This window comes from Rosa chinensis, chromosome 4, assembly GCF_002994745.2.
Source record: "Rosa chinensis cultivar Old Blush chromosome 4, RchiOBHm-V2, whole genome shotgun sequence".
Taxonomy (NCBI): domain Eukaryota; kingdom Viridiplantae; phylum Streptophyta; class Magnoliopsida; order Rosales; family Rosaceae; genus Rosa; species Rosa chinensis.
In genome coordinates, this window is record NC_037091.1 from 54,024,251 (window position 1) to 54,051,523 (window position 27,273).

At 36.2% G+C, this 27,273-nt stretch overlaps 1 protein-coding gene across 2 annotated transcripts; it reads right to left on the bottom strand.

Annotated features, from left to right (window-relative positions):
* Positions 1-7,275: 7,275 nt before the first annotated feature.
* LOC112196544 (protein LAX PANICLE 2) lies at positions 7,276-15,317 on the bottom strand. 2 transcript variants are annotated; one of them, XM_040517881.1, is made up of 4 exons: positions 13,953-15,317; positions 13,783-13,832; positions 13,590-13,662; positions 7,276-7,343 (listed from the first exon to the last, which is right to left on the bottom strand). In XM_040517881.1, the coding sequence occupies exons 1-3, from the start codon at positions 14,933-14,935 to the stop codon at positions 13,649-13,651; spliced, it is 1,047 nt and encodes a 348-aa protein (XP_040373815.1). In that variant the 5' UTR covers positions 14,936-15,317; the 3' UTR covers positions 7,276-7,343; positions 13,590-13,648. The 2 variants fall into 2 exon arrangements, with proteins under 2 accessions (XP_040373815.1, XP_024192679.1); XM_024336911.2 differs by lacking the exon at positions 7,276-7,343 and having other exon boundaries at positions 13,545-13,662; positions 13,783-13,830.
* Positions 15,318-27,273: the final 11,956 nt, after the last annotated feature.

A 27,273-nucleotide genomic window follows, 5' to 3' on the forward strand; every position in this document is an offset into this window, starting at 1 on the left:
TAATATTGGAGTCTCAGTCCGAAACTCAAGTGTTGTAGCGGAATCATTTAGAAGAGAATAATGTGATAACTCAAATTTTGATAATACCTAGTAGGCTGTTATTGTGGAAATGGAGAGGTAGGGAAATCAACCTTTCCCATTAACAACAGTGTCTGAATTTGATCTCTATGAGGAAGGAATGAAGATTAGATGGATCACTTGGTTTTTAGTAGTCAAAGGGGTTAGTAGTCATGTATCGATCAGATGTTGTATGGTATAAGTTTAATTATGCAGCATGTTTCATAGTGTGCCAATTAGGTTGTAAGTCAAGTACTACTATACTATTTGTAAGTACTATGTATTAGTGTTGATAGAGCTTCTATGTAGCATCAAGCATGTTTTGTAGTTTACAAAGTTAGGTTCCTGTTGTCAAAGAGGTGCCTTGCTAAAATGATATGGTTCTTCACTTCTTCTAATGAAATTCATATGATGTTCTCTTCAGAAATCCTCCGTCTCTAGATTACTCGTAAAGTCAACTGTGAAGTGTGGTGTACTCCATCCTTTCATAGAAATTGGGTTGGGGGCGCAGATTGTTGTTTCCTCAAGAAAATTAACCTTTCCCGTGAAGAGTGTGAAATTTGGTTTCTATGTGAAGATTAGACAGTTCAGTAAAAAGCACTTGAAAAGGGGTTTCCCAATTTGAATCCTCCATTCCTCAATATTGCTGCACTGGGGCCCTGGGGGTTGGTAAAAAAATTTAAAAATTAATCATAAGGAAAAGCATTTGAAGGGGTTATTGCTCAAGTATCAAGAACAGGGGTGTGTGGGATGAGAAGCTAATGTTATGTGGTATTGGTTTCATTTCAACCCTTCACAGCTTCAGATAATGCATAAGATCTGGTTGTACATCTGTTATTACTTGTTCTGCGTGTGAGGATTGGTAGTTACTATTGTTCTGTGTGTGAGGATTATAGATACTATTGCCCTAAACCATAATATTGAGCTTCTTAAGTTAGTTGTGCAACTTGCTATCATCGTGCAACAAACATATGGTCTGGAACCCTGGATGATTATATTGCTTCTTGTTAGGCCTTGTTACTGTTCTAAAATCTGAACTAATTTTTCTGAGCATGAAATTTTCTTAAAATGCCTAGGCTGAATAGCTTCCCCTCATCTGGAGAGTGTGCTTTCAGCCACAGCAATGATTAGGAGAATATCATCATTTACTCACTCAGTCCAAACTCAAATACTAGCCCTAAACCAAAATTCCCAAAATTGCCTGTGAAACACTAATCCCAAATACAAAACTTTATGCCCTAAATCCTGAATAATCAAACCCCCAATTCAAAACTGCAAATAAGTGGTAGGATTTACTTTATAGCAATTACGATAACATGAAAGAGAAGCCATCACTCGGGTGTAAAGAACAGTCTCTAGGCGGATGATAAAGGTTGGCGTCTTGTCGCTATCGGACCCGTATTTCGTAATTTTCATTTGTGTTGGCCCCATTATTACAAGCCCAATTTTATTGGATCTTCGTATGTTATTCAATGGAACTATAGAATAACCAAATTCTGCAGTAGATATGCAAGTTGTACAGCTTGTTGTGCCTAAAGTCTCTGATTATAGCAAGAAATACACTAAATTAAGGTTGGCTGCAAACTATAACATCTCATCTGCAACTGTCTAGGATTAAATTAGGAAGTAGATATGCGAAGGATGTTAGTTGCAAGTTATAATATCTCATCTGCAATTGTGTAAGAGCATATAAACTCAAGTTGTCATACTGTCATACAAGCTGGAATTGTTTATGAAACATCAAAAAAAAAAAAAAAACTCAGGAAGGTGGATGAAGAAAGACCAAGTTTACTGTGCTGAATTGGTTGACTGGACTTTCGTGCATATACTACAAAGACGGAAGAGACTGCTCTACCGCTAACAACATCTCACCAATCAGAACTATAGAGTAAATGTTTGGTAGTACTTGATGACATATGGACTGTTGAGACATGGGAGTCTCTGAAAGCTGCATTTCCTTTGTGTGAGGAAACCAAGAGCAGAATATTACTCACCACTCGCAAGAAAGAAGTAGCTTTGCATTCAGATAGGAATGGTTTCCTCTTCCAGCCTCAACCACTAAATGATGATGAAAGTTGGCAACTGTTCGAGAAGATAGCAATATCTGGAAGATCGAGATGAAATAAGTATTTTCCTGAATCTTAACTCTCTTTTGCATTTGCTTTAATTTCTTAGTATTTAGTAATTGTGCCTAATAGAAATTGTCACATTAATATATATTTTATATTAACTTTTCTCAATCCTTGATCAACTTGTTGCATGATAGTAGTCGATCTCCAATAGCTTCCCTATAATTTCTATATTTGAGAAAAGCAAAAGTCAAAGTTTTAGCCTCTTTTTCTTCTCCAACTTCAACAGATTCCATATTTTTCAGCACTTCAACAGATTCCATATTTTTCAGCAATCTCTAAAATCTCCATAATTTTTCCTTAAAATTTTAGAGATTGCTGTAAATTTATGGAATTTGGTTTTCTCTTTCCTCACTATCCCTAAAATAGAGATAGTTATAGGGAATTTGTGGGAGCAAAAGATACTCATTTTTCTCTAAAATAGAGAAATATCAAAATATTGGGAAGCTGTTGGAGTTGCTCAGTATACTGACATCCCTAGCTAGGTTATCAATGATCCTTGTAACTCGTATTATTTGATTTTCAGTCATTGAAAAATAAAGACGTACCTTTCATTTGTTAATAAATGAAAAGCATTTTACAGACTTTATTCTTGTCTTGCACTCTTTCTCTGGTGAGTACCAACAATGTTTGTAGTACTACCAAATTACTAGCATAGAATTTTAGGCTGAAGTTATGTTTTTCATTTGTACCATGTTCTTAACTTTAGGGAATTTCCTATTGTAATTATGATTTTGACAAATCTGACTGTGATTAAATTTGTTTGAATTAAATACGGTTAATTCTTTTTCAGATTCTGGAATCTTTACAAGGAAGAAAGATTTAGGAAAGAAGATGCTTCAGTACTGTGCAGGTTTGCCATGCCATTAGCCATCTCTGTGCTCGCAGGACTTCTTGCAAGAAAGAACACAGTTGATGAGTGGGATATGGTGCATAAAAATGTTCATGTATACATTGGAAGAGGCAAAGGCGCCCAAGAACAAGAATGCAGCGGTACATCGTGGGTGTTGGCATTGAGTTATGATGACTTACCATATCACTTAAAACCATGCTTTCTGTATTTAGGTCATTTCCCTGAAGATTTTGATATACCAGTGAAAAAATTGACTCAATTATGGATAGCAGAAGGTTTTATATCTGCACCACAGGAGACAATGGAGGATGTAGCATAGGCTATTTAACTGAGCTGGTAGAAAGATGTGTGGTACAAATTGGGGAACAGGGTTCAGTTAGAAAGATTAAATCTTGTCATCTTCATGATCTCATGCGAGACATGTGCTTAAGAAAGGCGAAAGAGGAGAACTTTCTCCAGAATGTCAATTTTGCACATCAAAACAGGACCTCTGTTTCTTCTTCCATGGTAACCAATGCTACAGAAACGGTTAAAGTTCGAAGACTTGCAATTTATTTGAATAGTAATGTTGATGAATTGGTTCCATTGAGGAACCACAAAGACAGCCACCTTCGGTCTCTACTGTACTTTGCCCCAGTAAATTGCATTCTCAAAGATGAGAAGTTAGTAGGATCGTTGGTTAAGAACTTCAGATTGCTTCGCGTTTTGAAGTTTGAAGGTATGGTAACATCAGGAGAACTGCCGAATGAGATTGGCAACATGGTCCACTTAAGATTTTTGAGTCTGTGGCGTACTCAGGTAACAAGGCTTCCATCCTCCCTAGGTAAATTGATCTGTTTGCAAACTCTCAATTTAAAGTTTTGTGATTGTAATGTAATTCCAAATGTGATTTGGAAGATGGAACAACTGAGGCATTTGTATTTACCCTTGTATTGGACCTCACATCCAAAATTGCGACTGTCTACTATTCGCAATTTGCAGACTTTAGATCATGTTTCAAGTCTCTGTTCTGACCTGAATGATCTCTCTGGATTAAGAAACCTGAGGAAACTGGGGATAGGAGGGACAAGCAGCTTGGAAAAGTTGGAGGAAAATTTGAAATCTAAAAGCAGCACACTTGATGGCATTCGATCTCTCTATGTGCACAATTTGCTTGGAACTAAGAGTGGTACAGAGGTTACTTGAGTTGTCATCAAATATACAAGTTGAAGTTGATTGGACGAACTGTAGAGTTGCCAAAAGATCTTCATGACTATCCAAACCTCACAAAGATAACATTGGCTCGCTGTGATCTCAAGGACAATCAAATGGCTAGCTGTGCTAGAGAAGCTGCATGCCACACCTAAAGGCCCTTTGCGTGATGGAAATGACTTTCGAGTACAAGAATACAAAGACACTTGTTTTCTCCAAAGGTGGCTTTCCTCATCTTGAATGTCTTTCACTTATTTGCATATGAGAAGCAGAGGACTTGAAGGTGGATGAAGGGGCCATGCCTAGGCTCTGCCGTCTGTACATAAAACGTTGCCGCAAATTGAAGACAATTCCAGATGGGCTGAGATATGTTACTACCCTCAGGAATTCGAAACTAACCGTAGCAATGTCTAGCTCATTTGCTAGCAGGCTTCAAGTTGGAGGAGAGGATTACTATAAAATCCAGCACGTGCCTTCTGTTGTACTTACCAGTTAGGACTAGGTACCTTCTTAATTATTTGAGGAATTCTTCATTTTGTTTCATTATGTTAAAATTCTTAACACACACACACACACATTATAGAATTGATGGTTCTCCTGTTTTGCTTAACCTATGTTGTATACTTCATTGTCCTGCTGCTATACTGTGACTGGTCACTTGCATTCCTTCAATGCACGTTCCTCTTGTGTTACTGGGTTTCACTAATGGCAATAATGCGCGCTGGCTTCATCTTATTCTGCAGCTAGATCATAACATTAGAAACAAGATGCTTTATTGAGGTGTGGCATGAACTTGGGAGTTTCTGCAGTTTTTCAGAGTGGGAACCGCATTCAGCAGGAACAAAATTCTTTAGTGATCAAGAGGTTTAAAGCTTTTCTAGAGTTTATCTTGAGCCTCGAGGTAATTCTCATAGAGAAGTAAAGGGAGAATAAGAATTGATGTTGTAGGGAGGAATTGTGTACCTTCAAGTTTTTCGTTTTAATCTGTGTCTTTGTATGTTTGGTGATTTCAGTTCATCATCTATTTGTGGATGTAACGCAATTTACAATGAACTATTGTTAGTCTGGATTATGCAATTTAATATTTACTCAGTTTAAGGATTGAAGTCTTGGTTCCCTTTAGCATTGTGCAAATTTGTTGTCTTTGATCATCACTCCGCTCACATTGTCATCAACTTTCCGGCTAGAAAGAAAACAATCAATGAGTGGTGCATTGTCCTAAGGCCTTTTGTCATCTGTAATATATTCATGGGATGTTTTTCACTTTTGGCGTAACTGTTTTCTGTTACAATGTCTTGGAGTCACTGCTACTACATTTTAGAGCCAAGTTCCTAGTGCAGCATTATCTGCAGGTCTGAATGGGATGATCATCTGCCACCATGTTCTTTTTTTTTCTTTTTTAGCATTTCATAAGTAGCTCCACCTTACTCATGCTTTCTTTACTAGGTTCAGCTTCAAACTAGGTCTCATCTTAATGATTCTCATGCTGAAAGCCACCAATGAACTCATGCAAACATTGACACCTCCGTGGATTTAGCTCCTGGTAGCTTTTTTTTTTTTTTTTTCCCTTTTTCTTGTTTTTGGGCCTTTCATTATACTGAATATTACTCATTACTCATTACTCATTAGGCACCTTGCTCTTTTTTTCTTTCTATTACTGGCACAAAATTTCACACTAACTTATCAAAAATTCAAGATCGTATACTGACCTATTTGTTGACCAAGAATTTACCACTTCAAGGGTTGCCTGGAGCCTCAAGTAAACATCTTCTGAAATATAAGCCTAATAGTAATTTTGCCAATTAATTCATATATAGAAATGTTATCATTGGTGACCCTGAATTTCGCGGTCATCTTCTATTAGATTTAAATCAATGATTGAGACTAAAATATTTGAAATACTTTTATTAATCTCAACTGCTGAATTTAAATCTAACGATATGTGATTAGAGCTGTCAATTCCGACAAGACCCGATAACACGAGTCGAAACCCGCACGAAATAAAGCGGGTTGAACCCACACGATTAAAAAGTGGGTCAGCCATGGGTCAACCCGCCATGACCCATTTAATAAATGGGTCGGCCACGGGTCAACCCGCCAACACGAAGTAAAACCGTATAACCCGATTATGTTATACTTCTTCCTGAAATTTTGGACATTGGGAGTATTTAATTATAGGATTAGACAATTTAAAATATTTTACTTTATAATTATTGGATTTAATTATTTATATTATTCGTCTTATGGAGTTTTTTGTGAATTTAATCAATTTATGCATTTTTTTAGTTAAATGGGTCGCATTGTTAACCCTTAAATGGGTCATTTTGTCTAACACGACACAACCTATTTGTTAAATGGGTTAAGCGGGTTGGAAACGGGTCACCCGTTTAATAAATAGGTTGGGTTTGGGTTTAGATTTTTGACACGATTATTAAATGGGTTGGGTTTGGGTTTGTATCTTGCGACACGATAAATACCTTGACCTGACACGACCCATTGACAGCCCTATTAATGTGATCATGAAATTCTTGTTCACTTAGTGATTAGATGAAAACTAATCTAGTCAATCAATTACCAAATCAATTGGAGCTTGTACCAGTTAGCATCGATGGATAAGAAATAAATATCACCGGTAGTTGTACTTAGAGATACATTGAGTTGGGTTATATGACCACCCAAAACCATATTAAACATAGATTTGGGGTATTCCCAACTATTTCTCCATCAATTAGAGAGAAATGAACCAAAAACATGAAAAGGAGAAAAACACCACTAATCATAAATTAAGAAAAAGAAAAATGAATGCCAAAAAAGATGAGGGGTTTGCATAATTAAATAAACAATGATACATCATCAGACCCTATTAATCAATAAATTATAGGAAAAATTAAGTTTGAATTAATTAATCAAGCAGTTGTAGAAGACGAGGACGTCCTAGCATAGTGCAGCACCATGACATGGTCATCTGTGGTTGATGTGGAGGAGGAGGAGTCTGGAAGTGGAAGCAAAGTGAGTGATGCTGCTGCTGCGTCCCTTAGACTCCATATATTATCTCTTACATGCTGCAACGTCAAGAAAGGTAGGAGCTGCTGTCCTCTACATGTTATCTCTACCTGCATATTCATATAATTTTTCTGGTAAGTTTTCGATCGTGCGTCATAATTAACTAAGCAAATCAATGAATTACTGTAAGATTAGCAAATATATAATGACAGAGGACAAAGAAACAAATTAATTAGTGATGGGTTAGCTAGCCAATTAGCTGCGTAGATCTCACATGCATGGAAAGAAAGTTTTTTTTTCAATGAAGCATGGAAAGAAAGTTGATAAATGAGTGCAGGCAATGATTTCGTACGTGCTGTTTTAATAATTGTGCATGTTAGAACAAACATTATCATGCAACTGAATCATCAACTGCCTTTTTTTTTTCTTTTCCTTCATGTAATTAAGTGTACTTGATAGCTGATAACCATGCAGATTCTAAACAAGGAAATTAATTAGAATGCAATTGGGTGTAAACCCTAAAACAACAATATGTAATTTGCAGTTTTCTAAGATTTTTATACGCACTCTAAAATAATTTTATTGTTAAATACTCACAATTTAACCATAAGTAGAAACACATAATTTTAACCTCTTTTCATGACATTTTATCCTAAATAATAGTAAAAACCAGTTAATTTCAACTCGAATGCCCTTATCAGGATTTAAAAAACATGGGAAAAAAAATGTTCAAAAATAATGGAGAGTTATTATTTATACTATTATTAAGAGAAGAGAGTTTGTTAGCCAAAACAAATTTTTTTTATTGAAATAGCCCTCAAATATTAAAAAAGTTTAAGAAAGTTTAAATGTGCAAGGATAAAGTTGTAAATTACAAAATAAAAAATATATATATATATCTATAAAAATAACCATTATCCATCTGTTCTCCCAAACTATCATCCACTAATTTCAACTGTTCCTCACATTTAACTGCTAAAAATTAGTTTCATTATTTTAAAATATATTTTTTTTCAAAATTAAATGCACACACTGTGTGTGTTTTCCTTCTAACATACTCCGGTCATATCGAGTATAGTCAAACATCTCACCTATCATAAATCTAATTACAATTGCTTACATTTCTCACCATTCATCAAGTTTTTTTTTTTTTTGTTCTCGAATTAAAAGCATAAGTTACGATTAAATATGTGGTGTTGAAGTCATGCTTTGTCACTAGCTTACGTCTTTTCCATGCTATGCTCCATATAGATCCTTGTAACGTCTACTTTACCCATAAATCTCCCTCAACTTTTGATCTTTACTCCAACAGATTCTTCAAGCCCCACACCCCACACTCACTACTCCACGTTAATAATTTCATTTTTCAATTGCTAAAAAAAAACAATCCCAAAAATTAAAGAAACATAAAAACATCATGTAATACATAATATGTAAAATTATGCTATAGTATTATTATGTAATAGTCGTAATTTATTACTAGTCTCTTAACACACACTCACGCGTGTGTCAATTGACATTTTTTACTTTTTCTTTATACTTTATTTGTGTCTATAATATTTTATTTCTAAAAAAAGAGTTTGTTTTAGTAATTTCTCTAAAAAAATGTTTATTTTTTAAGAAATTATGAATAACTTTTTTTTTCTTCAAAAAAAAAAAGTTAACTTTTTGTTTAATAAGTAATTTTTTTATTTAAACTGCCAACTCCAAAAAAAAAAAATAGAAACTGCCATTGCAGTTAACAAAACATCTATGATCTTTTTTTTTTTTGTAATTTCTTCAATTTAATTTGCTATTATATTTACTATTTTATCCTTCATGTGTTAAATTATAAATGCAAAGAAGGATAAATGGTGGGTTTTTTAAAATTTAACCATAAGACTGATACGAAAACAGTAAGGTGGCTGCCCGTTCCCACGATGTTAAACTTCCCGGTCTTAATGATTAAGGGACCGACCCCAGCCAGACTTTGCTGATAAGCCAAAATCATGACGCTTTGGACTTTCATTATTATATTTCCAGATTATACTATATATGCTATAATCCTCAACATAATTATAAAAAAAGAAAAAAAATCACGTAATGGATCCAAAAAGCACGGCGACGACTATGCACTATATACACGCCTTTTTAATTTTCAAAAAGGGGCCAAAGCCTCCTCCTCCAAACTATTCCAATCCAACTTTATCTTCATGCACGTCTCTTTCACGTTGCTTCTGAAAACCCTAATATCCAAAAGGTCAATGTTCCTTCATGAACTACCTTCCAGGCTTCCACCCGTATTATATTCCTTTGCCTAATATAATAATAAACTCCAAGGCACTACTGGCAAACCCTAGTGGTTTAGCGCGTCGTTTTTATATTAGCTAACTGGGATTATCCTTAAATATGTGTCTTTCACACTTCTGTTTTTGTTCTTGTTCTTTTATTAACAACTTGGAATGTTTTCTGTCGTAGATTTACCCCCTCATGCAATTGTTTATTTTCAACACCTAAAGCATATATATATATATATATATATATATATATATATATATATATATATCTGTGTGTGTGTGTGTGGGGTTTCCATCAACTTTGTATGGAAGAGGTGATGATGAAGCAGATGATGATGATGTTTTAAATTCCATCCATGCATATCAAAGTGCAGCACTTAAGGTCTTGATGGGTCTTTTTTAAGCACAGACGAATGCATAAAATAGAAAAGGAGGGCAAATTACAAGGGCCTACAATAGCTGTCGATTTGGGGAAAAAAAGATGAAAGATGAGTATGATAAATTGGGAGGAACGAAAGCATGACGAAAAGAAACGAAAGCAAAGGTAATGAACTAATTGAAGGCAAGCAATAGGGTACTGAGAATGAGAATGACATGATCCACGTGTGATTTTTTAATCCCTACACTAGTATCATTTGGACCGACCGATATGTGTTACTTTCGAAACTGGCTAAGCTGAAGAAGATGTTTAATTTACAATAACTTAAAGTCAATGCAGTAATTAGACACAAAAAAGAAGCATGGAAATTAACAAACTAATCCCACCATTTTTAAGCTTTCTCATGGATTGTGCATGGCTAATCATCACAAAATATATTAGGTTATATATGTGGGGAGGTGCCCTAGTGTGAAACAAATCAAATCATATGCAGCAAGATTCAAGAGAGAGAGATTCAAGAGAGAGAACTTAATTAGAGTCCTGCATTTACGCTAATTAAGATCAGAATTCAGAAGAGACTAATTACTATAAGTTGGAGCTCATCTTTCACACCCATTAATTTAGAAACCTAATGATTGGGTGTTTTAGTTGCATGCCATTGCCAGGTGTGAAGGATACGAGTTGGCTTTCTGGACGGCATGGAATTATTTTCTTCTCCACAGAAAAATTATGTACCAAGTGATTCACATCACTCGGCTGGATCCCAAAAAGATCGAAGCAATTGCCAAGTAAGGTTGACTTGTATGATTAACAAAGTGTGTACGTGAAAATTAAAAAACATCGAGTGTTGCATATAAAATCAAGGAGAATGTTTAGTCTGTCATACATCCTAAATAATTACTATATATTATAATTAACATGGTATGCATTATCGAATATGGATGAAAGTTTTGATTCTGATTAGGTCCACATATAATTTTTGGTGCATGGTGAACACTAACTGCAAAGTTTGATTCTTGCTTGTCTGCGTGGCTGTTAAATTGTTAGGGAATGATTAAATACCTATTTATATATATCTCTCTCATCTAATCAGCTCCTGACTTCATGACATGTAAGTACAAGAAAACAAAAAGAAGTGGAATATGACCAATTCATTGTAAAACATTCGACCTATAAATACAGATTCAACTACCACTACGTGTTCTCCTATATATACACATACCCAATCAGTTTTTATGTTATTTCTTATTGTGATCTATTATATGTGTTCAAGTATTAAACATTGTATGACAGAAAATAATTTTATAGTAGATAGTATTAATTTGGTAGGTATCTTTGCTTTCTTCGCCTTCTGTTGGTAATGTTGCCAATGTACAGCTTTCTTTTCTTCTAATTAGTAACTGTTAGAAGTACTGCTTCATATTAGCATATATGCTTCAGTACGAATGTAACTAGCTAGTTTGATCGACATGCATAGATAACTCAATTACTAGGTTATTTAACATGATACTTAATTATCACAGATCATATTAACATTTACTGTTTACTTTGGCTACTAACCTATACTTAAAAAAGCATTTGAATTTTTATTTATCTTACTAATGAGGCTGAAGAATCAAATGCAATGAAAATTTGCGTAGATAGATTCATGGTTATTCAGTGTTCCACTCGACTGTTTTGAATGAAAATAGAGTTAACCACTAAAGAATAAACATCCGAATTTATGCAAAGAAGTTATGTCACTGAAACCGTTAGCCTCGTTATCTCTAATGTTTTTCTGTTTGGAACCTACGGTTAGATTAATCCTTCTTAATTCACATAGGAAGTGCTATTTAATCACAAGCAATTCTGTTCTAAGTTAAACCTGCATGGAATTAATTTATATATACCTAAAGATATGGCTCATGCATGCATTTTGTATATCTAATTATCTAGTTAAAAAAATTATAGTAGGCTGACTTTGTAGTTTAATTATCATAACTTAAGCCTTCACGTAACTTATATACCTACACAAACATTTATAATTTGTCTACACATTATATGCAGTACACACTTCTATATATATTGTTAATCGAACAACTGATTTTCTTTTCTACATAATTTTTGTCCTATACTAAGTTCAAGTACGTACACTAATTACGTGAGTAATTCAAGTATCTACATTATAAGATTGATGAAGACGTTAAGAAGACCCTGACTTGGCTAGTGCAAAGCTCAATCGATATCACTTTAAGCATGAATTATATGTTTTAGATTTTTGTTACTTGGGTACAATTATTAGAAAACATATAGTGGTATTTCATCATGAGGTGTGTGTTAGAAGAATTGATAAAATGATGGTGCCGCAATAACATGCAACTCATTACCCTAATATCAATTTTTGTATAATGCATTTGATCATTCAGACTTCTAAATACTATCCAATACAAATTATTTTGGTTTAATTATACATGATTAATTCCTCTATACCTGTTAAAACCTCAGCTTACCTTTTGCATATATGAGCATGAATACTTACTTTAATCGCATATATAGTAGAAAAGAACCAGATTTGCTCATTTTCATGAATTATAACCTCTATTGTATATTGCAAAAAAACAGGTGTACAGTTTGATTTCTTAAAAATTAGGTCAAAATTATATGAAAATCTAGGAGACTTTAAACATCAATCTAGGACAGTTTCTAAAACCGCAAGCTAAGCTCTTCATCTTTTTTATCCATCCGAAACTATAATCCAAATGAATGCTTGTGCCTTAATATACAAGGTAAAAATGGGAGGAAAGAAACAGTAGAGGATTTGATAATATGGTATAAACTCGATCAAGACTGCTATAGAACCAAAATATACTAAAACCATTTCTCATAGGGTGTAATATATATGCAATCACAGCTTTAGAGCAGGCCATCTTCATCCTTTGTACATAAATATATGTATGTATATATGCTTGTAATAAAGAGATTTTTTGAAGTGGGGTAGAGAAATATATTATGCTTGTAGTTTAAATTTCGTATAAGAACTCCTATTCTCGGTGTTTCTTTCTTAATGTCTTTCTCACAGTACTGGTGCTTCTATTTTCAGTAATATATTTATTTTTTATTTTAGAATTTTTGGTTGTGCTTTTAACCTGCTTTCTATGCATGCAGGTATTGCCAGTTCATTGAAATGTTACTTTCATCAATGTTTACTACCGAAACAGGAAACCCCTTTTATGCGGAGAGGGAAAGGCCATTCATTTCTCTACCATCGATTTTGAGGTCTGGGGAAAGGGTGGTAGGTAAACCTCTCAGTATGTTATCTACCAATATTTGAATTTAATTTGCACTTAATAAGTGCAATCCATCACTTAAAACCGTCCATAACTAACTAAACATAAGCTGATAACCCATTTGGAAAGACACCACATAAACATAATACAAAACTAAAGAGAAGACCACACCAGTGCCAGGAAATGTACTCACCACCTAAAAAATGGTTTTCATCATAAGAAACAAACACTACTAGAGAGAAACCCATTTAGTTCTGCTGTTTCTATCATGTCTCTAACACCAACCAGGCCACCATGTGCAGACATTACTCAACGAAAAGCATAGCATGATTTTTTTTCTGTTTGTGTTCTTAAGTTGATCGTTCAAAGGTAACAACTAATTCACTATATCCATGAGCAATTAATCTAGAAAAAGGAAGTTATGAGGATACGTACCTCTGATTCGCTGTCGAGTCTTAGCTTATTAACCAGATACTTCTTTATCAATCGAACTGTCATCCTTCCATCCCTAAATTTTCAAAGAAAGAAAGCAATGGAATTCATAATTACAAGGATTTTTTTTTTTTTTTTTTTTTTTACATTTTAAATCCAATGATTAGATGCAGGATACGAAAGATGGAAATGTTACTTGATCCTGAGGTAGCTTTTAGGTATCTGGGGCAAGAACGGTTCTTTTCTCTGCATTGATGGAAAGACCGGCTAGAGTTCATATCAAATTTGGCAAAGAACGAAGAAACTAAGAGGCAGAAGTAAAAAAGAAAAAGAAAAAAAGCAATGGGGCCTGTTATGAATACTTACTGATTTTGTGAGGCTTGTAGCATAAACCAGATGCCAGACTGGGGCCGCCGAGGAGGATCAACAACTCTGAAATCTAAGCTCGGCCCAGCACCACCACCATGATGAAGATGATGATGTTGAAGTTGAAATGGGCGTGCAAAATAGGAGGAGGATGCTGGTCCCAGTTGCATAAAAGAAGAGGAAGAGGTAGAAGTTGAAGCACTATTCCCTATATGATTATTATGATGAGGGATCAATGGCCTAAATCCCCAGTTAACCTCCTGGTGCTGGTGTTGAGGAAAGCTCGGCGGCAAAGAACTACTCATTCCCATCCCCATTCCCATTCCGGGGTGTTGAAAATATAAATTAGACGTAGTGTTCATCAAATTAGTGCCGAAATTAGGAACACGGATTTGATGATGATGATCGGGAACATGAAACATGGGAGTCGTGGAAGACCTGGCTGCTTGTTGCAACTGAAATTGCCGTGACGATGACGACGACGGCGACGATATATTTGCTGATAACAGATCAAGCTCAATCAATCCGGATGCCGATGATGAACCCCTTAACGAGCTTCTTCTTTCCGGAGCTTGGACGTCTGCACTGGAAGCGGTGTGGCCGCCTATACTCAATTGGAGCCATCTCTCGTCTCTCTGATCTTCATCTACAGGAGCTTTAGAACTTGACCCCGCTTCGGCTTCGTTGTTAAGACTGTTAGTTCTTGATTCATCTTCGGCCATCGGACCATTAACCACTACTAGATCGGAAGATGCTAGTAAGTAAGATTGATCAGTAATAGTATTATTATTGTTATTACAATAACTATACTGATCATAACCACCTTCCTCTACTTGATTCATAAGATGACCACCAAAGCTCTCGTCGTCCGGCGCCGTATTGTTGTAATAATTGGCACCGCAGCCACCATAACCACCGTAGAGATGAGGATGTTGTTGTTGTCTGGATAAGTTTTGATGATGTGCAGAAGGAACCATGGTCATTTCGGACTACCCACCAACGTCGACCCGTATTGACTGTAGTACTGCTTGGTCGTCTCAACTACTTGATGAGCCATGGATTAATAATAAAGAAACTAAATCTTGAAAGTGATCTGGATTCTGGTGTTTATATGGTGAAGTGGGATCTGCTAATATTGGTGCCATAGGAATGTTAATGATCTAGGGGAGCGGCCGAGAAAGACTACTAGAGAGACACCCATTAACGTCACGGAGAAGATTTTCTGTTTCATCGTCCGCAAGGAGAAGAATAAACCTTGCAAATCTCACTTTCCATTAATTCTATTTGTTTGGAAGCTTGTGGAGAGAGAGATGAAATTGCAGAGGGAGAGAGGAAGAGAGAGAAAGAGCGAGAAGAGATGGTGGTCAGTCAGTTATATAAATATTATATCCATTGGGATATTTATATTGTTCTTCTATAATATATTTCTGCTCAAGGAGAGGTCCAACAGCATTCTGTATTTTTCTTTTATTGACTTTATAACGAGAAATATACGTTCCACATGTATTCTCATACATAAATGAATAGTTACTTAATTAAGAGCTCATCCAAACAATTTGATTTGTTTTACCTATTACAGCACTCAAATGTTGTCGCATTTTTAATTTTTATTATGTTGCAGAAATTATAACTCTTATAACTATTACTCAAGTTATTAAGCTAACATAGTTTAGAGAATAAATACATATTTGGTTGGAATTACATTCTCCTCTCGTGCTTAATTTTCTATGATTACATACTAGCTTTCAAGAAACTAAAACATCCCTTTATAATTGTGGTTTATATGTATATCATGATTATAGAATGATTTCTGCTTGTATATCAGAAATTAGTAATTACTTTCATTCTGTTTATTTGATGATAAGAACTACATAGTAAAAGTATCTTTATGGAAAAGCAAGTAGGAAACTGAACTATTTGTGCATTACATATTATATCTTTGCAGTTTCCACACATATGTTAGTGCATGAACGAGTTGCCATACATATGTTCCAAAGAGATAAATTGACATAACAGCTCTCCCTCCTTTTGAGATATCTCTAAAAGATCCCTTTTTAGGACTAACAGTGCTGGATTTATATGCTAAAGCCTAAAGCCAGTCCTATATTAGGACCCATGTAAACTACTAAATTAAAGTGTACATATATGCTTTTGAGTAATTGAATTTGGTGTTCCATCACGATCCATATATAAGACATAGATATTATGTTGGAGAAGAAGAGCAAGGATCCGGTAAGCATATATATTTGTCAATCATCTTATTGAGAATAATTTCTACAATGGGTTCATGACAGGAAACTCACATCCATATCGATCAAATATATATATATCATGGCCCAAGGAATTGTCAAGGTGACAATTGTCTAGACTAGCTCAGAGACTTGGTTTATTTTAGTCAAAACGATTAAGCTGTAGTTAGTTTTGTTTAAGCCTATAAGCAATTAAGTAAGGTAACTGAAGTGCCTGCTTGCCTGAAATTCAGAAAAGGGAGTGGCAGGGCATAATGACATTACCTGTCTGTGGCCGAGTGTCTGAAACTCTGAATAAAGCTTAAGATATTATATGAGCAGAGAGCACATAGGACTTAATTTAATTATGGAGTTAATTAAGAGGTACTTATAAACAAATGGAATAGGGACTCGGGCATGCATGATGGTGTTTCCCCACAACCCAAGAATTGAAACACTGCGACGTGGCCAGGTTTTAATTTGTAGTAGTAGGAATATTGTGTACACATATTGGTTCCAAAAGCCATGTGCCTCCCACCCTCCCTGCATATATCGTACGCCGTCTCGTTTGTCGAATTCCAAGCCTTTTCTATCTCTTAAACGGGGTGGTAGTGGTGTTTTCTTCATCATATCAAACTACATTTTAGTCATGTTTACTTTTTACGCTTACATTGGTGAGTAATATATCACGAACTCTTTAATAACCGGTGACGATGAGAAAAAAACTTGCATCCTCTTGTTTAAGCTATGATTAGGTGTGTCTAATACATCTGCATGTGTATCTTTCTAATAACGTGTCATTACTATGATTGAACTTTTTAAAACCTTAATTGGTTCTGTAAGCTTCTATCTGGCTGGATGCTTTGGTTCAATACTTGTTAAATCTTCACAAAGGAAAAAGGCCACATTTTAGGTTGCTGTTGCTGAAAAGCTGACCATTTTTCTTTCCAACCCATCCAACATGGTCTCTCTCTCTCTCTCGATCACGTACTCTCCTTTATTTAAATTGTTAAGGGCAAAGGGACTTTTCGAAGACGGGTCAATCACCGAAGTCTCTGAAAACTAGCACTGAAAAGAAAAACATGGCATGCAAAGGAGGAGCACGCAATTCAAATTCAATTGATCGAGTTGAGCGCCTTGTGTATATATATATATATATTTTTTGTTGGGACGGCTGATGATCATGGCGTACTACTATATATATAGAGGATTATAGGTGATGAGACTATTCTACCTAGCTATTCTACCAGGCCATAATCATGGACCAGAAACGAACTTAATTCCCAAAAGTAATTAGTGGATAACATATATAAGGGGAGTTGATCGTGGCCAGAAAAATATAACGGGACAAAGAATAAATTTTTATGAAAAGGATCCTCTCCCTCTCTTTGAAGGAACTAAACACCATAATGGTTATTAATTACATGCTAAAACCCTAAACCGAAAAGTTCATAGTCCTGATCCGAATTGGAAGGGTCAAATAGCTTCTGTCATGTGATTAGGGTTAGTCTAAGTATGTGATCGATGAGGAACGACGATAAAATATCTTCTCTCTCTTCCGCTCCTTATGTTTAAAATTTGGTTACTTGCAAATTTCCGTTGTTCTTTCTTAATTTCTTTCTCTTTTTTATTTCTTGATGGGGGATGCAATGGGATGTTGTAACTTTATTCTTGTATACAAAAGTTGTTGCCACATCCACATAGAGATGAGAATGGGGAAGCGTCTCATGCGCTTGTTTTGTAGATGAGGACGAGTATTATATTGATATGGGTGGCACTTAGGAGCAGTGTGTGTTTGTGTGATGGGCGTGCCTGGCTTTTGTGATAGATAGAGAAGTGCATGGGCATGGATAACATGGAATGACTTAAGCTTGGAATAAAAGCATGAAATGAAAGCAAAGGCCACTGATGGTGATATTTTTCTACCCAAAATTCATCCGCAAGATTTGCTACTAGTGCTCGACGGTCCTACGTCACGCGGACTACTCTACTCTCTTTTTGAAACAAATAATAGAGAAAATATACAAGTAGTGAAGAAATTACTTGATCTATCTGCTGTATTTGGTATATAACTTGATATTACTTCAACTAACATTACTCATCTCTTTTTTGTCCTACTACATCCCTCCCACCCTAAATTCTACTCATCTCTGATATCAAAGAAATTTAAACCAATGATCTCCATAATATTAGTTAGGTCAACTAACTAACCGGTCACGATTTACGATCATATAATGAAATCATGGACATTGACAATTTCAATTTTAATCCTTGAGATAGCCTTGTTAAATTGGTCTTGCTGAACTTCATGATTTTACTAGCCACCACAGCACAATCTCAATTAATCAATTAATAGGCGTCTCAATCTTTGATTTAACAAGCTAGTGCTAATCTTGTATTTGTTTGGTCCTTAGTGCCCTAATTCTAATGTGATCGAGGCGTACTTTTTGAGAATCTTCGACGTCCTGGTATTATAGGGTTTTCTTATCCATGGTACTAGGGTTTCAATTTCTTCTCCATTATGAATGATCCGCAACCTATATGTCCTTGGCATTTCTTGGCTGAGGAACGACATTGCAGCCTAAGTCTTACACTTCAGTAATTGCTCAGGAAACCACTCCCATCTCTGATTTGCCTGTACTGAGGTTCACGACGGGAAAACATCAATCACAATTTCAGAAGAAGGTTAACAAGCAAGTTTGGATAAATGCAGACACGTCTCCAATTGGCCTCCAGCAACAAGCCTTATAATCCTATGGGAAAGATCCTCATATGGTATCTGAATTATTGTCTATTGCATTTTTTGGTACCTTAACTTTTAAAACTACCCTGATAGTACCTGAACAAAAGCACCGTTTCCCCATATGGTACTTCCATCCATTATGCTGTTAGGTTTGTGTACGTGGTGCCAATGTGGACATAAAAGTGCCAAACAAGCTATGGGCAAATAGTTTTTTTTTTGAAAAAAAAAAACAACCTCATATGGTACCTGGACTATCGTCTATTGCATTTTTTGATACCTTAACTTTTAAAACTACCCTGATGGTACCTGAACTAAAGCACTATTTCCCCATATGGTACTTTCAACGTGGACATAAAAGCACCGTTAAGTTAGCTTACGTGGTGCCAACGCTGATAGGGGTTATCATGGCCCTACCCTACATTTTAGGGCTTAGGGCGGGGCGGGGCCTGCCCTAGTCAAAGTCAACAAAATTTAAAGTCAAGGCTTAAATATGCTAACTTTTACCGGCCCGAAAGGCCCGAGCCGCTAGGGCTAAAAGGGTCAAGTCGGGCCGGCCTTCCGAATAGGGCCAAATAGCGCCGAAATGGGCTGAAAATGACCTTATACATTTTTTTTTTCCTCAAGATGTGACTCAATAATTATATAGGGAACACAAGACTCATTATTTTTGTTGATCATATTTAATACACACACATACATATATATTGGAATTAACTTATAACATTTATAAATATTAGTTAAGGTGGTTATATTCAATTAACTATGTCTCTAAATCTCCCAAAATTAATTGTTATTTAACAATGGAAACAAAAATTAGAGAAAATAAAGCTTAGGAAATCAATTATGAAGAAGATATAAGTTGTATGTTATAGAAAAAAAAACATAAATATATAGAAAAAATAGGAAATTATTAGGGCTTAATTGGGTGGGCTTAAAAGACCGAGTCGGGCTTGGCCCTAATGGGCTCAAACGGATTGGGCCAAAGGGCCGGGCCGGGCTTCATTTGCATGGCCCATACCCTACCCTATTTAATTGAGAAAGGGTCGGGCCAGCCTGCCCTAATGCAAAGGCCGAGTAGGGCTTCGGCCCTACAAGCCGGGCAGGTTTAGGGCCAAAAGGCCAAATGATGACTCCTAAACATGGACATAAAAGTGCCAAATAAGCTCTAGGCCAATAGTAAAAACTGTATGTGTGCTTGGAGACTTGGCTTGTTGGACTAGTTGTTATGACTAATTTGCCCTTATAAGTATGGGTCACGTAGGCAAACTTAACGGCATAGTGGATGGAAGTACCATATGGGGAAACGGTGCTTTAGTTCAGGTACCATCAGGGTAGTTTTAAAAGTTTAAGTACCAAAAAATGCAACAGACAATAGTCCAAGTACCATATGAGGAATTTTTATTTTTTTTATACTATTTGCCTAGAGCTTATTTGGCACTTTTATGTTCACGTTGGGATCATGTAAGCAAATTTAACTACATAATGGATGAAAGTACCATATGGGGAAACGGTGCTTAGTTCAGGTACCATCATGGTAGTTTTAAAAGTTAAGGTACCAAAAAATGCAATAAACAATAGTCCAGGTACCATATGAGGATTTTTTTTCCTAATCCTATTGATATGCAGAGGAAGCTTCGCCTTCTTTGGGGCAATCTTGGCTGTTGGATAATTATTCCCATGGGAAAAGGTTTCTATACTTTTAGTTTTGCTCCAGAGAAGTCAGACTGTGGGATTTGGGCATAAGGTGCAATTTTTTTGAAATCTGGAATGATGAGGTTCATGAAATAATTTCTCAATTTCTCCCCTTCAAATCAACGCAATACTAACGCTCATGTGTGGATGAAGTTTTGGGATATAGGTTTGGAATTTTGGGAGGCTAAAGACCCGGTATGAAATAGCTAGTAGTTTTGGTGTTCGAGTGAAAATTGATCCCAATACATTGGATCGTAATTTTGGTCTTTTTGGTAGGATTTTGGTTGACGTCGATCTTTCTTCCACTTGAATTGGTGGTCAAAAGAAAAAATGGGGGCACTTTTGTGCAAAGTGTAGACTATGAGAAGCTTCCCGATCTCTGCTAGCATTGTGGCAATGTGGGGCATCGAGTTATGACCTGCAAGCGGGTTCAACCTTCAATTTCACCAGTTGAGCAATCAAGGAGTGGTAGAGAGAAAAGTAACAGAGATGAAAGGAGGAGGGTTGTTTCTTAGATTTATGTTCCTAAGCAACCCAAAGACAAGGTTTTGGTTGTTGCTTCTACCCCTCCTCCTAGAATGGATTGTGGTGAGGGCCATTCTTTTGTTCAAAAATCACTAGTCACCGCTGATCAAATGACTATGGCATGGATCAAGTTCATAGTAGAGAGGATAATGCACTTGTTGTTACTACTGAGCAGCAGGTTGAGGAGAATGTCCTAGTCACCGAACAACATGGAATTAGGAACAGTCTTTGTCATAACCCTTTGGTTTCCCATTGTCTAGAGACTGAAAATAGGTTTGCTATATTAGCTTATGAGCCTTGTGAGCTTGTCTTAGAAGACCATAATCATGTACGCACTGAGCCAATAACGGCTCATATGGAGAATGCGAGTGAGGTTATGGAGAATATTTCAAATTTAAACAATGTTGTTGTAGAAGAGTATGATCTTGAGCTCACTGATACTTTGGTTGCTAATGATTATATAGAATCTGCTATGGTAGAACATCAAGCTCAAACCAAATTTTGTTGGGGTAACTTGGAAAATGAAGAAGGCATCGCTGCTTTACTGAATCAGAATTCAATTTTGATAGTTCTTGGCTTGATGAAGACAGAGCAACTTTGGACGATGAGAACATTCTTAGAACTCTCCTAAAAGTTTATCACCAAAAAAATAAAAAAACACAAAACGAGTCCACGGAATCCTACTCGAACTCAAACACCTACTGTGCGTCTCAATCTTTGATTTAATAGGCTAGTACTAATCTTGTATTTGTTTTGGTATAGTCTTTTAGATTTTTTTTTTTTTTTTTTTTTTGGGTTCTTGACCCAAAACACCAAAATAAGACAAAATTATCTCACTTACCCCAGCAACAGATTTGTATTCCCACTAACCCAAATTAAAGAGAAATGACTATTATGCACTCAATCTAATTAATGAATTACATGTCATGCCACTCTCTGATATCTCTCTCGCTCACTCCTCTCTTTCTCCCAACATCGACTCCAGACCTAGTCTCTCTCTCTCTCTCTTCATATCGACTTCAGATCAAAAGTCGATGCCGGCAGCCTCCTGCATCTCCTCCCTTCCCCTGAATTTACGTCGCTACATTCTTCGTCATCATCACCGGCTCGATCAGCACCTCCGTCTCCTCCGACCATTCCCAAACCTGCCAACTACAATCACCGATATGAGGGTGTTCGCTGATCGTCGGCTCGGTCCCTCACCAGAGTCCAATATCCGGCTCGAGAAGGATCGTTGCTGCATGTGGCCCTAACCGACTGGATTTGGAAGGCTTTTTTTCCCGGCCGAGTTGACGCGGTGGAGCTCCTGTCCAAGCTACCTGAAGACGACGAAGAACAACGCCTGAGTTGAAGGCGACGAAGAGAAATGCCGGAGTCAGAGCTTCGAAGTACCGTCAAGAAGAAACGTTCATCTCTTAGGTGCCGAGAGCATTTCTGGGTGCCCAAATCAGTTTTTTTTTTTTTTTTTTTTTTTTTTTTTTTTTAAAGTAATAGGGTAGAAGGAAAGAAAAAAAGTTTTGAATGTCTATTAGAGAGCAATAGACGTATATTGGGGGGCAATAGACCTTTTGAATTGATGTAATATCTTCGTTTTTTTTTTCTTTAATCAAAGTTTTATTTGTCTAATTTTAAAAAGATTAGTTCTCAATCTCATGACCGAAAGTTCTATTGGGGATCAATAAAAGTCTATTGGGGGGGGGGGGGGGGGCAATAGATGTCTATTAGGGGCAATAAACATTTCTGACGACCTTTTTGGGGACCTCCGGCGAGGTTTTCAGAAAAGTTCGATAGGCGGCGACCGGTGACCAGATTAGGGCAAAAGTTAGCTGGATTCTGGCAACCAGTGACCGGAATCCGGCAGCTGGTGAACGGGCTCCTGCGAAGTCTCATATGGTTTCTTTCTCTTTCATTTTCTCTCTCTCTCTAAGTAACACATGGATGAGGGTAAAATGGTATTTAAAAAAAAAACAACAACAAAAAAACTTTATGGGGTATTAGGGAAGACTCCTTTATAGTGTTTTGGGTAAGGGGAAATTAAAAAAACTTAACGGGGTGTGAGAAAAAAATCTCTAGAAATTGGGTAAATAGACAAAAATCCTTTTTTTTAGGAGTTTTGGCTTCATGTCCCCCCCCCCCCCCCCCCAATTCTCTTTTTCATTTAATAAATTATTTATAAAAAAAAATTAACATTTTCTTGCTTAGACTGTTAGACCTGTACTTATTTAAGCAATTGGCCCGGCATTTTATGGAAATTCAGGTTTTAAAATTGGGCTGGACTCGTTAATTTAGTCATTATGAGCTCCAATAATAATCTTAACCAAATTCATAGATCTATATATAAAAAGTGGATATTTCTCTAGCTGGGATGGACAATGTATATGAATGTACTGAAGAATTAGGACCACTAGCAAATGAAAATCGGAAAACTGAGTTTAATAGGAGTAGTACTAATTAAAGGTGCAACATATAGGGACCATATGCATGTATATCCTCCTATATCAGAGAAACATTGATCAGTCACTTCTCTTCTGAGACAAAAGAGACCAGTATGAAATGAAAGCACACACATATATATGTTCTGGTGTATACGTAATAATCATGCAAAATGCATGGGATGCTCTTCATTTCTGAGTAGTCTGACTTCAGAGAGAAATAAATGATTTCATGAAGAATTGGATTTGATTCTACTAATGCCGTACCACATAAGTAAGTGGGACCAAACAATCATCACGACCATAGCCCTTTGCAATGTCCATGTTCCAATTGGAAGAAGTGGGATTGCGATCAGTGGAAGTTGTAATTGGAGATGAGATTTATATAGAGAAGACCCACAACAAAACAAAATTAGAAAAGGAAAGAAATTGGTAGGCCGAGGGATTTTAATCTCGTCATCATAGCATCATCAATGGCATCATCATTAATTCTTTCAATTTCGATGATGGAGTTTTTCTTTTTTCTTGTGCTTCAAATATCGGGGGTTTTCTGGGTTAGCTAGGGTTTTAATGATTTGTTTGGTTGTGTGAGTCTGCATGGTGCATGTGGAACAATGAGTGCGAATGTCAGTGGCGCTCTGTGCATGCATGTGAATGCGAGCTTTGCTGAGAGCCTGAGACCAAGTGTGAGTGAGTGAGTGCATGGCGTATACCGCCAAGTTTGTCAGGTATATTTATATATATAGACATCTGATCTGAAACTGATGAAGAGCACGGCACAAGTACACCAGCTTAGCTAGCTACTACTGAATCAGAGTTCTGCTTTTGGGATTGAAAGCATGTGATGTGAGTGACTAGTCAGTTCTTCCTATATATGAGTTATGACTCGATGAACTCCTATATATTTGCAAATTAGTTTGATTAGATTCAGAGTTCTGTTGGTGAAGTTAAGTCAAGAGTGTCTCAGAAGATTCTTCTGCCCCCTGCAATGCTCGATGAGGCTGTACTTTTCAATTAGTGTTCGAGTTCTCTGTAAAGCTAGCTAGGTCCTCAACTAATTGACCTCTTTGGACTAATTAATATATCGATCAAGTCTAACTAAAAGAACAATGATGATAACTTTGAAATGTTATTTCATTTTTCATTGTTAAATTTACTTTTTCATCGAATTTAAAAGTTTGAACGAATGAAGACATACTACACTACACCTTAAAGTATCATTGTTATTAATACTCTTTCTTGTTTAGGGTTTAGTCGTAATGGGGCATTGGGACTTGGGAAGAGCATCCACTATCTCCAGAAGAATAGGTCATTTTCATAGAGAAAGGAAAGGAGAGAGTGAATTCTTGGTACACAAAGAAATTCTTTTTCCTGAAAACCACCTCCATGGACCACATGCATTATGTATAATTGGAGGTCCTTGTTTACATGAAAAAATCATGAAGTTGAAAATATAAAAAATGCTCTTTCTCATAAACGAATTTAGGAACAGAACAGAAGTGCTTGGTTCTTCATCAGGAGGAACAAAGCATAATTATTATATCCTCCGATCCTGAATTTGATAGGTGAGCTTGCAATATTATAAATGACATGATATTCTGCTAGAATGAATATAATTTTTGCTGAAAGAAATCCAGCCACTGAGAAACTAAAACTGTATCGATCGAAGTGCATTTTATCCAATTAGTATACAGAGTACAGACCGTTGCTGTCATATTCTATTCACGGATCGATCGATCTTTTAAAGATTCAATAATTTTCCTTTATTCAGATATTTAGTTAGTATTGGAATTATGTGCAGTAAAGAGACAGACAAACCCTTTACCTTCTAATTTATTATGATTATCAACAGAATAGTCTTTTTCGAGCCCTCTGCTGCAAGTTAGAATTGAGCAAGAGGAATTAGTGACCATTGAGACTTTGACACAAAATTCTAGCTCTAAGCCTGAGATTGAACTAGTCTCTTTGGAGAAGTTCGCTTCTAGTATGGGTAAGGAAAAAAGAGCACTAAGTTAGCTTTGCATGAATAGCTTATCAAGGAGTAAAAAATGTTTGAGATTGCGAAGGAAGTACGGCAAGCTTTTGGGCCGAGTTTAGAGGACACAGGTCAGTGCTCTGTAACCCTACAATAACCAGAAAACATTTCATTGAACTTAATTACCTAAATTAGAAGTACGTTATCATCGACGATGTATTGAGAATTAATAGGATAATGTAATTTGAGTTATTTTCTCTTAATTCAAAAGTAATTTATCAAACCAACTTGATTTTAGAGAGAAGCACTGATAGCCCTAAGTTGTCCTTCCCTCGCTACCTATGTCGGCTCAAGCTCGATAGGTCTTATTTAAGGACGTCTCAGTTTTGTTAGTGGTAAATCATTAGACATTTTTTTTATCGTGCCACTATAATTGTGAAGTTGCTATGTTACTTTATGATATATGTTGCTTCTCTACTGTTGAAACTTATGAAATTAGGTCTCTCTCTCTCTCTCTACTCATCACACAAACAAAGCATAAAAGCATACAACATCCTTTCTTTTGCAATCTGGTGACAGGGACTAATCTTAAAGAGAAGGTAGCAAGCTAGGGTTGTGTAGAAGTACTCTACTTTAAATTTTTTGGTGCCTAGTGGATACAAACAATCATGTATTATTGTATTGTGCGATCGAGGAGATGCCTTTTGTAATGGGATGTGGCCTGTGGCGCGAGGGCTATCGATCATTTTATTCACAATTATTCAATTCATCCATCGATCATCCATTCCATTCCCATTCCAAAGTAAAAAGGGGGCCAACTTTCTATAAATTCCTCCGTTTTGGATTTACCACTTTGCATTGCATGTCCCCTTTAACTGGAAGCAAACCCTCTCACGTCTACAGGATTTTGATCCTCATTCTCCAATTCGCATTCAAATATCCTTTTTCTTTTCGTAATTGGGGTACCCCTTTTCTCACTTTGGATATGTACACACCCTAGTTTAATCTATATATAATCAACTGCGCGCTCATCACTAATCAAATAAATGGGATTATATATGATGAGCTAGAATTATAAAATTTAGCATGAAATTGAAAAGATCCATTGCCCAAACTAGCTCGCCTCTATATTATTGGCTATGCAATTGGATTTGTACTGAGATAGCTAACAAAATAGCTAAATAATGGTGCTGAGTAACCCAATAAAACAGAGACCTGCTGGTGTTGTTCTTTCATGTGTGTGAGAGCTCAGAACATACAGAGCACGCTTGGTGATTTGATCAAAGCACACATGCATGGGACTTAACTACGAATAAAAAGAGAATAATGAGCAGTGAGTAATTGATAATAAACCAAATTAACTAATAACTAACACAAACTGAAACAGGAAGCTGCTCTCTGCATGTCACCAAACCCTAAATATTCCTTTTCTGTTTTTTCCTCTTCTTTCTATCCCCTTTTTCTTGTTCACTGCTTCCCACTTACCATCATCACCACAAACCTCATCATTCCTCGACTCTTTATATACGATTAATACTCGCACTTTTTCCTTGGCCGGCTGGGTTTTCAGAGATGTGGCTTTCTTTATTACAAAACGTACACCACTTACATACTTTTTTATCATTGTTTATCTCCGCTCTGTACTGATTAATAGTTTTACTACCAAAAGGGTTTACTTGCAATTACACTCAAATTGACTTGGACATGATCGCCTTTTCCGTTCTCT

What these genes read in the sequence shown, in the direction of transcription:
- LOC112196544 (XM_024336911.2), bottom strand. Translation starts at nt 14,935, where the DNA reads ATGACCATGGTTCCTTCTGCACATCATCAAAACTTATCCAGACAACAA. An exon ending in CTACAAGCCTCACAAAATCA is followed by an intron (nt 13,831 to 13,952) that starts GTAAGTATTCAT and finishes ATCAATGCAGAG; the next exon opens with AAAAGAACCGTTCTTGCCCC. An exon ending in AAAAGCTACCTCAGGATCAA is followed by an intron (nt 13,663 to 13,782) that starts GTAACATTTCCA and finishes TTGAAAATTTAG; the next exon opens with GGATGGAAGGATGACAGTTC.